This window comes from Salvelinus fontinalis, chromosome 30 (assembly GCF_029448725.1).
Source record: "Salvelinus fontinalis isolate EN_2023a chromosome 30, ASM2944872v1, whole genome shotgun sequence".
NCBI classification, from domain to species: Eukaryota; Metazoa; Chordata; class Actinopteri; order Salmoniformes; family Salmonidae; genus Salvelinus; species Salvelinus fontinalis.
This window is the reverse complement of record NC_074694.1, coordinates 16505019-16518520: the sequence shown is the minus strand read 5'-3', so window position 1 is coordinate 16518520 and position 13502 is coordinate 16505019. Positions and strand designations below refer to the sequence as shown.

The window sequence follows — 13502 nt, the reverse complement described above, 5'->3', positions numbered from 1 at the left end:
AGAGAGAGACAGAGATAGAGAAATAGAGAAACAAAGAGCACCTTCAGAGATCTATACAGAGAGAGAGAGAGAGAGAGAGAGAGAGAGAGAGAGAGAGAGAGAGAGAGAGAGAGAGCACCTTTAGAGATCTGTACACAGAGAGAGAGGGAGAGAGAGAGAGAGCAGCTGTTGATATCGATGCTGAGAGAGAGAAAGATATTTATATACCGGTCAAATGTTTTAGAACACCTACTCCTTCCAGGGTTTTTCTTTCCTTTTTACTATTTTCTAAATTGTAGAATAATAGTGAAGACATCAAAACTATGAAATAACACATATGGAGTCATGTAGTAACCAAAAAAGTGTTAAACTAATTAAAATATGTTTTGCATTTCAGATTCTTCAAATAACCACCCTTTGCCCTGATGACAGCTTTGCACACTCTTGGCATTCTCTCAACCAGCTTCAGGAGGTAGTCACCTGGAATGCATTTCAATAAACAGGTGTGCCTTCTTAAAGGTTCATTTTTGGAATTTCTTTCCTTCTTAATGCATTTGAGCCAATCAGTTGTGTTGTGACAAGGTAGGGGGATATACAGAAGATAGCCCTATTTGGTAAAGTACCAAGTCCATATCATGGCAAGAACAGCTCAAATACGCAAAGAGAAACGACAGTCCATCACGACTTTAAGACATGAAGGTCAGTCAATACGGAACATTTCAAGAACTTTGAAAGTTTCTTCAAATGCAGTCGCGAAAACCATGAAACGCTATGATGAAACTGGCTCTCATGAGGACCGCCACAGGAATGGAATACCCAGAGTTACCTCTGCTACAGAGGACAAGTTCATTAGTTACCAGTCTCAGAAATTTGCATCCCAAATAAAATCTTCAAAGAGTTCAAGTAACAGACACATGTCAACATCAACTGTTCAGAGGAGACTGTGAGAATCAGGCCTTCATGGTCAAATTTCTGCAAAGAAAAAACTACTAAAGGACACCAAAAAGAAAAAGAGACTTGCTTGGGCCAAGAAACACGAGCAATGGACATTAGACCTGTGGAAATTTGTCCTTTTGTCTGGAGTCCAAATTGGAGATTTTTGGTTCCAACTGCAGTTTCTTTGTGAGACGCGGTGTGGGTTAACAGATGATCTCCGCATATGTATTTCCCATTATGAAGCATGGACGAGGATGTTATGGTGTGGGGGAGCTTTTCTGTTGACACTGTCTATGATTTATTTAGAATTCCAGGCACACTTAACCAGCATGGCTACCACAACATTCTGTAGTGATACGCCATCCCATCTGGTTTGGGCCTAGTGGGACTATCATTTGTTTTTCAACAGGACAAAGACCCAACACACCTCCTGGCTGTGTAAGGGCTATTTTACCAAGAATTAGAGTAATGGAGTGTTGCATCAGATGACCAACCTCAACCAAATTGATATGGTTTGGGATGAGTCGGACCGCAGAGTGAAGGAAAAGCAGCCAACAAGTGCTCAGCATATGTGGAAATTCCTTCAAGACTGTTGGAAAATAATTCCAGGTGAAGCTGGTTGAGAGAATGCCAAGAGTGTGCAAAGCTGTCATCAAGGCAAAGGATAGCTATTTGAAGAATCTCAAATATAAAATATATTTTGATTTGTTTAACCCTTTTTTGATTACTACATGATTCCATGTGTTATTTCATAGTTTTGATGTCTTCACTATTATTCTACAATGTAGAAAATAATAAAAAAAACAAAATAAAAACTTGAATGAGTGGGTGTTCTAAAACTTTTGACCGGTAATATATAAATATATATAAATAAGAGAGAGAGAGCTGGAGAGACAGCCTTAGAGAGAGAGGTACACTACAGACAGATGCCAGTCCTCCTACCAGAGCAGCGGAACTTCTTGCTCTTGATCTGCCCGATGCGTTTGTTGGCCAGTCGTCTGGGGCTGGTACAACGGGCACCACTGGTCTCTATGGGGTTGGAGCGCAGGTAGTCCGCCAGCCACTTCATATTACAGTCACAGATAAACGGGTTCTGGGCCAGGTGACTGAAGAGAGAGAGGGTGGAGGGAGGGCGGCAGGGTGAATGGGTGGGGGAGATACGAGGGAGAGAGGAGGGAGAAAATTTCATGCCAGGAATTTAGGGAGGGTAGCATATTCAATCCCAATATCTGTGTGATTGTGTGTGGCATGGGATCTATGTGGTGTCATCAAGGCCTAGGGTATGTAGATAATGGATCTATGTGGTGGTCATCAAGGCCTAGGGTATGTAGATAATGGATCTATGTGGTGTCATCAAGGCCTAGGGTATGTAGATAATGGATCTATGTGGTGGTCATCAAGGCCTAGGGTATGTAGATAATGGATCTATGTGGTGTCATCAAGGCCTAGGGTATGTAGATAATGGATCTATGTGGTGTCATCAAGGCCTAGGGTATGTAGATAATGGATCTATGTGGTGGTCATCAAGGCCTAGGGTATGTAGATAATGGATCTATGTGGTGTCATCAAGGCCTAGGGTATGTAGATAATGGATCTATGTGGTGTCATCAAGGCCTAGGGTATGTAGATAATGGATCTATGTGGTGGTCATCAAGGCCTAGGGTATGTAGATAATGGATCTATGTGGTGGTCATCAAGGCCTAGGGTATGTAGATAATGGATCTATGTGGTGGTCATCAAGGCCTAGGGTGGGCAGTATAAATAGCAGGGACAGGGTAGAGGATATTTGTACTTCTTTTCTCAGGATCCAGGTTCAACAAGAGGCTAGTTATAGACTGGATCTCAGACACCAGTGTGTGTGTGTGTGCGGCATGTGTGTGTGTGTGTGTGTGTGTGTGTGTGTGTGTGTGTGTGTGTGTGTGTGTGTGTGTGTGTGTGTGTGTGTGTGTGTGTGTGTGTGTGTGTGTGTGTGTGTGTGTGTGTGTGTGTGTGTTAGTGTGTGTGTGTGTGTGTGTGCGTATGCTCGTGTGTGTGAACCGTCTACCCTGTTGTCTATGGGGCTCTGGGTGAGACATGTGTTGCCAGGTGAGCCAAGGGACAACATTATCAATCAACTTCACAGGTGTGTGTGTGTACGTGTGTGTGTGAGTGTTTGTGCGTGCATATACTTGTTTAAATGTGTTATACAACATAACACAGTTGTCCTTGCCAGATATAAACTGCTCAAGTCAATCAGTCAGAACTGCAGCTTGCTGTCAGGGTTGATAACAGTGTTTCTTAAGGCAGCACTGGCACATGCTTGATTGGAGGGTGTATTGGTTTGATTTTGAATTACCTGAAGGTGTGTGTGTGTTTGAATTTTCTGAGTGTGTGTAATTGTCAAGATATTTTTCCATCTGTGTGTTATTCAACAGCTGTGTTGGCTCATGTTTTATGGTGACAGAGAAGAATGTGTGTGCGTGTGTGTGTGTGTGTGTGTGTGTGTGTGTGCATGTCCACATTCGTGCGTGCATGATTGTGAGTGTGTGCACACGTGTGTGCAAGCGCCCCTGTGTGTGTGTGTGTGTGTGTGTGTGTGTGTGTGTGTGTGTGTGTGTGTGTGTGTGTGTGTGTGTGTGTATGTAAGTGCGTAACTTACAGTGTCTGTATAGCTCTGAGAGAAGCGAAGGTGCCCTTGGCCACAGTCTGTATCTTGTTGTCATACAGAGACAGTAGAGATAGGTTCTGCAGGTCTGTGAAGGCATTGGCCCGAACACAGTGGATCTTATTGGCATTCAACAACCTTGGACAGGAAGGTAGAGATAGATAGAAAGACAGAGAGAGAGAGGGGGTGGGGGGGAGAAAGGGAGAGAGATACAGAGAGAGAGAAAGATAGAAAGAGACATTGAGAGAGAGGGGGGTGGGGTGAAAGAGAGAGAGAGAGAGGGGGTGAAAGAGAGAGAGACAGAGAGACAGAGAAAGAGGGGGTGGGGGGGGGAAAGGGAGAGAGATACAGAGCGAGAGAAAGTTAGAAAGAGACATAGAGAGAGAGAGGGGGTGGGGGGAAAGAGAGAGAGAGAGAGAGGGGGGGTGGGGAGAAAGAGAGAGAGAGAGACAGAGAGAGAGGGGTGGGGGGAGAAAGAGAGTTAAAAAAATAGAAAAGGGAAATATCTTACTTACAATCATCAATGTAAGCTGAATATTATCAAGGAGTAGCCACTGTGTACTTACAGTAGTTGCAGGGCATATAGTCCATCAAACAGTCCTTTGGGAAGCTCCGTAATCTTATTCCCATACAGGACTCTGGAAAAGATCAATTGATAAATTAATGAATTAATCAGTGGCTCAATCGATCAACAATAAATCAGAAATGCACTTATCCATCAATGGTGATAGTGACTCACAGTGAGTTGAGAGATCTCAGGCCTTGGAAGGCATCAGGAGCTATTTCAGATATCTGGTTATTACTCAGGTCTCTGACAGGGGGGGTGAAAGGGGAGGGGAGGGGGGGTTAAAGAGGCATTCAATGTGGGAGGTCTTGTCTTCAGCCAAGCCCAACTTTCATACTGTAACTCTAACCATTAACCCCTAGGACTCAACTAAGTCCTTACAGTACCATAACTTATTATTCAAGTTTCCATTCTAGAACTTCCTGAAGCAGCCAATGATATTCTGACAGAAGTGAGTTGACGACACTGCTAGCCAATCAAAACCCAGAATAGTGTGGTGTGTGTGTGGTGTATTAATGGGGTGCAGGGCTATGGTTCATATGGAACAGGCTGTTTCTATAAATGCCTGACGTTAATAGGATCCACAGATCTCTGGCCACAAGCTAACCACGAAGTGTGTGTGTGTGTGTGTGTGTGTGTGTGTGTGTGTGTGTGTGTGTGTGTGTGTGTGTGTGTGTGTGTGTGTGTGTGTGTGTGTGTGTGTGTGTGTGTGTGTGTGTGTGTGTGTGTGTGTGTGTGTGTGTGCAGTGAACTCCTGTCAACTGCATGTCTTTAAAGGGAAATTGTCGTGTGGTCTTTAAGATGTGAAATGATCCCATTTGAGGCTGATGTTAAACTAAGTGCTAAATAAGTGTCTAGTGCAAAAGCCTGATGTTTCCTGGAAAACAGAGCTCTGGATTAGGAGGTTACATCATCTGATCTCAGACACTCCTGCCATGTGAAAATAGAGCTCTGGATTAGGAGGTTACAGCATCTGATCTCAGACACTCCTGCCATGTGAAAATAGAGCTCTGGATTAGGAGGTTACAGCATCTGATCTCAGACACTCCTGTCATGTGAAAATAGAGCTCTGGATTAGGAGGTTACAGCATCTGATCTCAGACACTCCTGTCATGTGAAAATAGAGCTCTGGATTAGGAGGACGTTACAGCATCTGATCTCAGACACTCCTGTCGTGTGAAAACAGAGCTCTGGATTAGGAGGTTACAGCATCTGATCTCAGACACTCCTGTCATGTGAAAATAGTTCTCTGGATTAGGAGGTTACAGCATCTGATCTCAGACACTCCTGTCATGTGAAAATAGAGTCCTGATTTAGGAGGTTACAGCATCTGATCTCAGACACTCCTGTCATGTGAAAATAGAGTCCTGGATTAGGAGGTTACAGCATCTGATCTCAGACACTCCTGTCATGTGAAAATAGAGCTCTGGATTAGGAGGTTACAGCATCTGATCTCAGACACTCCTGTCATGTGAAAATAGAGTCCTGGATTAGGAGGTTACATCATCTGATCTCAGACACTCCTGTCATGTGAAAATAGAGTCCTGGATTAGGAGGTTACAGCATCTGATCTCAGACACTCCTGTCATGTGAAAATAGAGTCCTGGATTAGGAGGTTACAGCATCTGATCTCAGACACTCCTGTCATGTGAAAATAGAGCTCTGGATTAGGAGGTTACAGCATCTGATCTCAGATACACTCCTGCCATGTGAAAACAGAGTCCTGGATAAGCATCTGATCTCAGATACACGCCTGTCATGTGATCTCAGATACACTCCTGTCATGTGATCTCAGATACACTCCTGTCATGTGATCTCAGATACACTCCTGTCATGTGAAAACAGATACACTCCTGTCATGTGAAAACAGATACACTCCTGTCATGTGAAAACAGAGTCCTGGATAAGCATCTGATCTCAGATACACTCCTGTCATGTGAAAACAGAGTCCTGGATAAGCATCTGATCTCAGATACACGCCTGTCATGTGATCTCAGATACACTCCTGTCATGTGAAAACAGAGCGCCAGATTAGTAGGAGGTTACATCATCTGATCTCAGACACACTCCTGTCATGTTCCAGGTTAACAACACAGTTCGTATGTAGGGTCATACAAACTGGGCCAAAGTGAGAGCATGTGTGTTCGTGTGTTTACACAGTGGGTCCCTCTGTCACCTATTTTTATCAATAGGGATTTGTAGCAGAGGCTCCCCAGAGGTGGAAGGGGACGACCATCCTTCTCAGTGAATTATGCGAGGCAAACAAATTGTGAAACATTTTTAAAAAGTTATCCTTTTCAGATAAAGCTATAATCAATATATTCACGTCTCCAAATAATTGATTAAAACACACCGTTTTGCAATGAAGGTCTACAGTAGCCTCAACAGCACTCTGTAGGGTAGCAGCATGGTGTAACCGGAGGACAACGGAAGGGGGCTCATGCTTCTACCCCCCTTCCGTTGACATACACAGTAATTATGACATCTTCTGGAGGACGTCCTCCAACCTATCAGGGCTCTTGCAGCATGAACTGACATGTTGTCCATCCAATCAAAGGATCAGAGAATCTGGTACTGAAAGCATAAGGTACAGCTAGCTAGCACTGCAGTGCATAACATGTGGTGAGTAGTTGCCTCAAAGAGAGAGAGAGAGCTAGCTATATTTCAAATTAAATGTTCACTTCCATTTACTTAGCTAACCAATGCAGCTAGCTAGTTTAGCCTACTCAAACACCCTGCTTGAACAGAGGGGGATGATATGTTAGCTAGCTGGCTATGGCTATCGAACACTGGAACTATTCCAAGTCAACGTAATATTTTGGTTTTACTAATTTATTGCCACTGGGGCCCATCAGAGTAACTGCTAAACTGTTAACTGTGCTGCATTATTGTAGCGTGCTTACTAATGCGTTAGTTCTAGTAGCTATGTTGACTTGACGTTAGCTCATATGGTGACACTGATGTAGGCTGTGTGTAGCGGTTAGCGGTTTTGAGGTTTGGTTTGAACATTTTTGCCTGGCCACAGACAGCTGATGTGCTGTGCACTGAAATCCAAAAATGAATGGAAAAGATGAGAGGAGGAGAACGCATAGCTAGGTGCCTTCGGAAGTATTCAGACCTCTTGAATTTTTCCACATTTTGTTACGTTACAGCCTTATTCTAAAATGGATAAAAAAATATATATCCTCAACAATCTACATAATAACAGTTAAAACAGGTTTTTAGATTATTTTTTTGCAAGTGTATTAAATAAAAAATAAAAAAACAGATATACTTTATTTACATAAGTATTCAGACCCTTTGCTATGAGACTCAAAATTGAGCTCAGGAGCATCCTGTTTCCATTGATCATCCTTGAGATGTTTCTACAACTTGATTGGAGTTCACCTATGGTAAATTCAATTGATTGGACATGATTTGGAAAGTGCATATTAGAGCAAAAACCAAGCCATGAGGTCAAAGGAATTGTCTGTAGTGCTCCGAGACAGGATTGTGTCGAGGCACAGATCTGGGGAAGGGTACCAAAACATGTTTGCAGCCTTGAAGGTCCCCAAGAACACAGTGGCTTCCATCATTCTTAAATGGATGAAGTTTAGAACCACCAAGACTCTTCCTAGAGCTGGCCACCCGGCCAAACTGAGCAATTGGGGAAGAAGGGCCTTGGTCAGGGAGGTGACCAAGAAGTGGTGACCAAGAACCCGATGGTCACTCTGACAGAGCTCTAGAGTTCCTCTTTGGAGATGGGAGAAACTTCCAGAAGGAAAACTGTCTCTGCAGCACTCCAACAATCAGGCCTTTATGGTGGAGTGGCCAGACGGAAGCAACTCCTCAGTAAAAGGCACATGACAGCCTGCTTGGAGTTTACCAAAAAGGTACCTAAAGACTCTCAGACCATGAGAAAGAGTATTTGGTCTGATGAAACCAGGATTGAATTCTTTGGCCTGAATGCCAAGCGTCACATCTGGAGGAAACCTGGCACCATCTCTATGGTGTAGCATGGTGGTGGCAGCATCATGCTGTGGGATGTTTTTCACCGGCAGGGACTGGGAGTCTAGTCAGGATCGAGGCAGAGATGAACGGGGCAAAGTACATCGGGATCCTTGATGAAAACCTGCTCCAGAGCGCTCAGGACCTCAGACTGGGGCAAAGGTTCACCTTCCAACAGGACAATGACCCTAAGCACACAGCCAAGACAATGCAGGAGTGGCTTCGGGACAAGTCTCTGAATGTCCTTGAGTGGCCCAGCCAGAGCCCGGACTTGACCCCAATCGAACATCTCTGGAGAGACCTGAAAAATTGCTGTGCAGCAACGCTCCCCATCCAACCTGACAGAGCTTGAGAGGATCTGCAGAGAAGAATGGGAGAAATTCCCCAAATACAGGTGTGCCAAGCTTGTAGCGTCATACTCAAGAAGACTCGAGGCTGTAATTGCTGCCAAAGGTGCTTAAACAAAGTACTGAGGGTCTGAATACTTACGTAAATGTGATATTTCAGTTTAAAAATATATATAAATTAGCAAAAATTTCTAAAAACCTGTTTTAGCTTTGACTTTGTGGGGTATTGTGTGTAGATTGATGAGACAAAAAAATACATTTAATCAATTTTAGAATAAGGATATAACGTAACAAAATGTGGTAAAAGTAAAGGGGTCTGAATACTTCCCAAGAGCACTCTATGTGGCTGCTAGGAAAGTTGGGAGGTTTTAGGTGATCAGGAGTGCATTCATTCCGTTGATTCTGTTGAAAAAAGTTTCTTAAACGGATGCAAACGGTATGAAATGAGAATAAACATACCTGAATTTGTCCAATAGAAATTCTCGTTTGCAACTGTTGGACTAATGATTACACCCTAGATTAGCTAGATGCAGACAAGATTTTGCAAGGCAAATCACCTTGATTCCTCAAATGTCTCTCGACCTGTGCACATTGTAAACTTTTATTCATAGGCTATGTTGTTGTAACCTCATGATGGTTAAAGGGAAAATTTGAGTATCATGTAATAGTCTAAACCTATTGACATTGCATTGAGCTGGGTGAATGAAATATGAATATGAGTCATCTAATATGCTTTAATATAAATCAAATGTATTTATAAAGCCCTTCTTACATCAGCTTATATCTCAAAGTGCTGTACAGAAACCCAGCCTAAAACCCCAAACAGCAAGCAATGCAGGTGTAGAAGCAATAAGGCCATGTTCATAATATTTTTTTTGTCCTCCCTCATCTTAAACGGCACCAACCGCCACTGATCTGTTTTGTTAGAGCTATAGGCTTTATTCAACATGGAGACGATATACTGAGATGCAGGAGTAGCATAAGGGTGAGGAGGGTAAGGAGTAGAGAGGGAGGGTGAAAGAATGCGGTTGGTATGTGGTTGTTGTCTAACCTAGTGTTTCACTGTGGCTAGTTGGGACCAGTAGCCCATGTATTTTAAGGCTAAGCTGGTTAGCGACTGGCTAGCGACTGGTTGGTGGATGCACTGGAGGCTGAGATACTACTTGACTGGAAATCACTGCCGTGAGCAGGACAGAGTGGAGAGGAGGAGATGAGGAGGAACCCTCAGTCTTCAATGCAGAACATGCTAGTTGTGACCAGTAGCCCCTGTATTTTAGGAGTAGGCTGGTTAGCGTGATGGTTGGTGAGGCTGAGGTACTACTGGACTGACCCCCCCCCCCCCCCCCAATAAATAGGGCAGAAAACGGAGAGAAGAAAAGGATGAGAAAACCATTAGTCTTCGTTCCAGCACTCTCTCCTTCCCCAATATCATATCATATAGTCATCATATCCATAATCCTCTCTGCCACAGTTTATAGTGTGCCTACGCAGTCAGACACTCTACGCAGGCTGAGAATACTGTACCAGCACTGAAACATGAGAGGTGTTATTACAGTGGAGAGGTTTCAGCTTGTAGCCCTCTACCTTTTCCTGCTCTTAGTCCGACTCTAATAGTTTGGGTTGTGACACGAAAATAAGAAGGTAAGATTTACTAATTATGTTTTGATTGGACCCCTGTGCCCTCTGGCCCGACAACAAAGTACATTGTCAACATTTCACCAGTTCGTTCTTTTAGGTGCAGTAGGCTGGGTTGTGAAATGAGTCTAAGTGGATTACACTCAGTTATGTTCTTTTAGCCACAAACATTGTGCATTTACAGTACATCTGTTCTTCAGCAACAAAGGAAGTGTACTTCAGCCCTCGAGAGTATATACTTGCATTAATACTTCAGCCCTACAGCTAGTGTAGTTACATGTTTTCTTCTGCCCTAGAAGAAGTGTAATTAGTGTACTTCAGCCCTAGAGGAAGTGTAATTAGTGTACTTCTGCCCTAGAGGAAGTGTAATTAGTGTACTTCAGCCCTAGAGGAAGTGTAATTAGTGTACTTCAGCCCTAGAGGAAGTGTAATTAGTGTACTTCAGCCCTAGAAGAAGTGTAATTAGTGTACTTCAGCCCTAGAGGAAGTGTACGTAGTGTATATCAGCCCTAGAGGAAGTGTAATTAGTGTACTTCAGCCCTAGAAGAAGTGTAATTAGTGTACTTCAGCCCTAGAGGAAGTGTAATTAGTGTACTTCAGCCCTAGAGGAAGTGTAATTAGTGTACTTCAGCCCTAGAGGAAGTGTAATTAGTGTACTTCAGCCCTAGAAGAAGTGTAATTAGTGTACTTCAGCCCTAGAGGAAGTGTACGTAGTGTATATCAGCCCTAGAGGAAGTGTAATTAGTGTACTTCAGCCCTAGAAGAAGTGTAATTAGTGTACTTCAGCCCTAGAGGAAGTGTACGTAGTGTATATCAGCCCTAGAGGAAGTGTAATTAGTGTACTTCAGCCCTAGAAGAAGTGTAATTAGTGTACTTCAGCCCTAGAGGAAGTGTACGTAGTGTATATCAGCCCTAGAGGAAGTGTAATTAGTGTACTTCAGCCCTAGAAGAAGTGTAATTAGTGTACTTCAGCCCTAGAGGAACTGTACGTAGTGTATATCAGCCCTAGAGGAAGTGTAATTAGTGTACTTCAGCCCTAGAAGAAGTGTAATTAGTGTACTTCAGCCCTAGAGGAAGTGTAATTAGTGTACTTCAGCCCTAGAGGAAGTGTAATTAGTGTACTTCAGCCCTAGAGGAAGTGTAATTAGTGTACTTCAGCCCTAGAGGAAGTGTAATTAGTGTACTTCAGCCCTAGAGGAAGTGTAATTAGTGTACTTCAGCCCTAGAGGAAGTGTAATTAGTGTACTTCAGCCCTAGAGGAAGTGTACGTAGTGTATATCAGCCCTAGAGGAAGTGTAATTAGTGTACTTCAGCCCTAGAGGAAGTGTAATTAGTGTACTTCAGCCCTAGAGGAAGTGTAATTAGTGTACTTCAGCCCTAGAGGAAGTGTAATTAGTGTACTTCAGCCCTAGAGGAAGTGTAATTAGTGTACTTCAGCCCTAGAGGAAGTGTAATTAGTGTACTTCAGCCCTAGAGGAAGTGTACGTAGTGTATATCAGCCCTAGAGAGTATATACTTACATCCTGCGCAGCTTCTTGTAGGGAGAGAAGGCACCGGGAGGAACTGACTTGATCCCATTCTGCTCCAGACGACTAGAGAGAGACAGAGATGGGGAGGAAAGAGAGGGATGGAGAGAAAGAGAGGTAGAGACAGACAGGCGGAGAGATTGAGACAGAGAGAGTGAGGGGTGGAGACAGAGAGAGGAAGGGATGGAGACAAAGAGAGTGAGAGATGGAGACAAAAAGCAGGAGGAATGGAGACAGAGAGAGGAAGAGATGGAGACAGAGAGAGGGAGGGATGGAGACAGAGAGAGTGAGGGATGGAGACAGAGAGAGTGAGGGATGGAGACAGAGAGAGGAAGGGATGGAGACAGAGAGAAAGAGATGGAGACAGACAGAGGAGAGAAAAACAGAGAGAGAGAGAGAGGGATGGAGACAGAGAGAGGAAGAGATGGAGACAAAGAGAGTGAGAGATGGAGACAAAAAGCAGGAGGAATGGAGACAGAGAGAGGAAGAGATGGAGACAGAGAGAGTGAGGGATGGAGACAGAGAGAGTGAGGGATGGAGACAGAGAGAGGAAGAGATGGAGACAGACAGAAGGAGAGAAAAACAGAGAGAGAGAGAGAAAGAGAGAGAAGGAGAAAATCAAGAGGAAGAGAAGGATACAGAGCGATGGAGACAGGGATACAGAGCGATGGAGACAGGGATACAGAGCGATGGAGACAGGGATACAGAGCGATGGAGACAGGGATACAGAGCGATGGAGACAGGGATACAGAGCGATGGAGACAGGGTGAGATGGAGAAAAGAGAGTGAGAGAGAAGGAGACATGGAGAAAGGAGAGATGTAGATACCAGGTGGTAAATCAAAAGAGATCACTGTAGAAACAAAGCAGAGTAGTCATACATTATCACAGACCCATGGTAATTGATCAGGTGCTGCTAACTTCCTTTATCCACACTGTGTGTGTGAGTGTGTGTGCGTTCGTGCACGTGCAACTGCATGTCCTTGCATGTGTGTCTCCCCTCTCCTCCCCTGGTTCGTTAATAAAGGTCACTTCCTGTCCTGTGTGTGAGTCATAAGTTATAAGTTATAACATCTCTTGAACAAAAAACAGGTCTGGAGGAGAGATGTACAGGGAGAGACATGGATGAACACAGTGGAGGAACAGGGAGAGACATGGAGGAACACAGGGGAGGAACAGGGAGACATGGAGGAACACAGTGGAGGAACAGGGAGAGACATGGAGGAACACAGTGGAGGAACAGGGAGAGACATGGAGGAACACAGTGGAGGAACAGGGAGAGACATGGAGGAACACAGTGGAGGAACAGTGAGAGACATGGAGGAACACAGTGGAGGAACAGGGAGAGACATGGAGGAACACAGTGGAGGAACAGGGAGAGACATGGAGGAACACAGTGGAGGAACAGGGAGAGACATGGAGGAACACAGTGGAGGAACAGGGAGAGACATGGAGGAACACAGTGGAGGAACAGGGAGAGACATGGAGGAACACAGTGGAGGAACAGGGAGAGACATGGAGGAACACAGTGGAGGAACAGGGAGAGACATGGAGGAACACAGTGGAGGAACAGGGAGAGACATGGAGGAACACAGTGGAGCAGTGAAGGAACAGGGAGAGACATGGAGGAACACAGTGGAGGAACAGGGAGAGACATGGAGGAACACAGTGGAGCAGTGGAGGAACAGGGAGAGACATGGAGGAACACAGGGGAGGTACAGGGAGAGACATGAAGGAACACAGGGGAGCAGTGGAGGAACAGGGAGATACATGGAGGAACACAGGGGAGGTACAGGGAGAGACATGAAGGAACACAGTGGAGGAACAGGGAGAGATATGGAGGAACACAGTGGAGGAACAGGGAGAGACATGGAGGAACACAGTG

The 13502-nt window shown here is 44.4% G+C and overlaps 1 protein-coding gene across 2 annotated transcripts in view; it reads right to left on the bottom strand.

Annotated features, from left to right (window-relative positions):
* The window catches only part of LOC129828726 (slit homolog 1 protein-like), a 193016-nt gene that overhangs the window by 47678 nt on the left and 131836 nt on the right, over positions 1-13502 (bottom strand). For both annotated transcript variants that reach the window (XM_055889887.1, XM_055889888.1), the window contains exons 10-14: positions 11614-11685; positions 4299-4370; positions 4126-4197; positions 3554-3697; positions 1858-2021 (exon numbers count right to left, since the gene is read on the bottom strand). In XM_055889887.1, coding sequence (XP_055745862.1) covers positions 1858-2021; positions 3554-3697; positions 4126-4197; positions 4299-4370; positions 11614-11685 — 524 coding nt within the window. The remainder of the gene's footprint in view (positions 1-1857; positions 2022-3553; positions 3698-4125; positions 4198-4298; positions 4371-11613; positions 11686-13502) is intronic.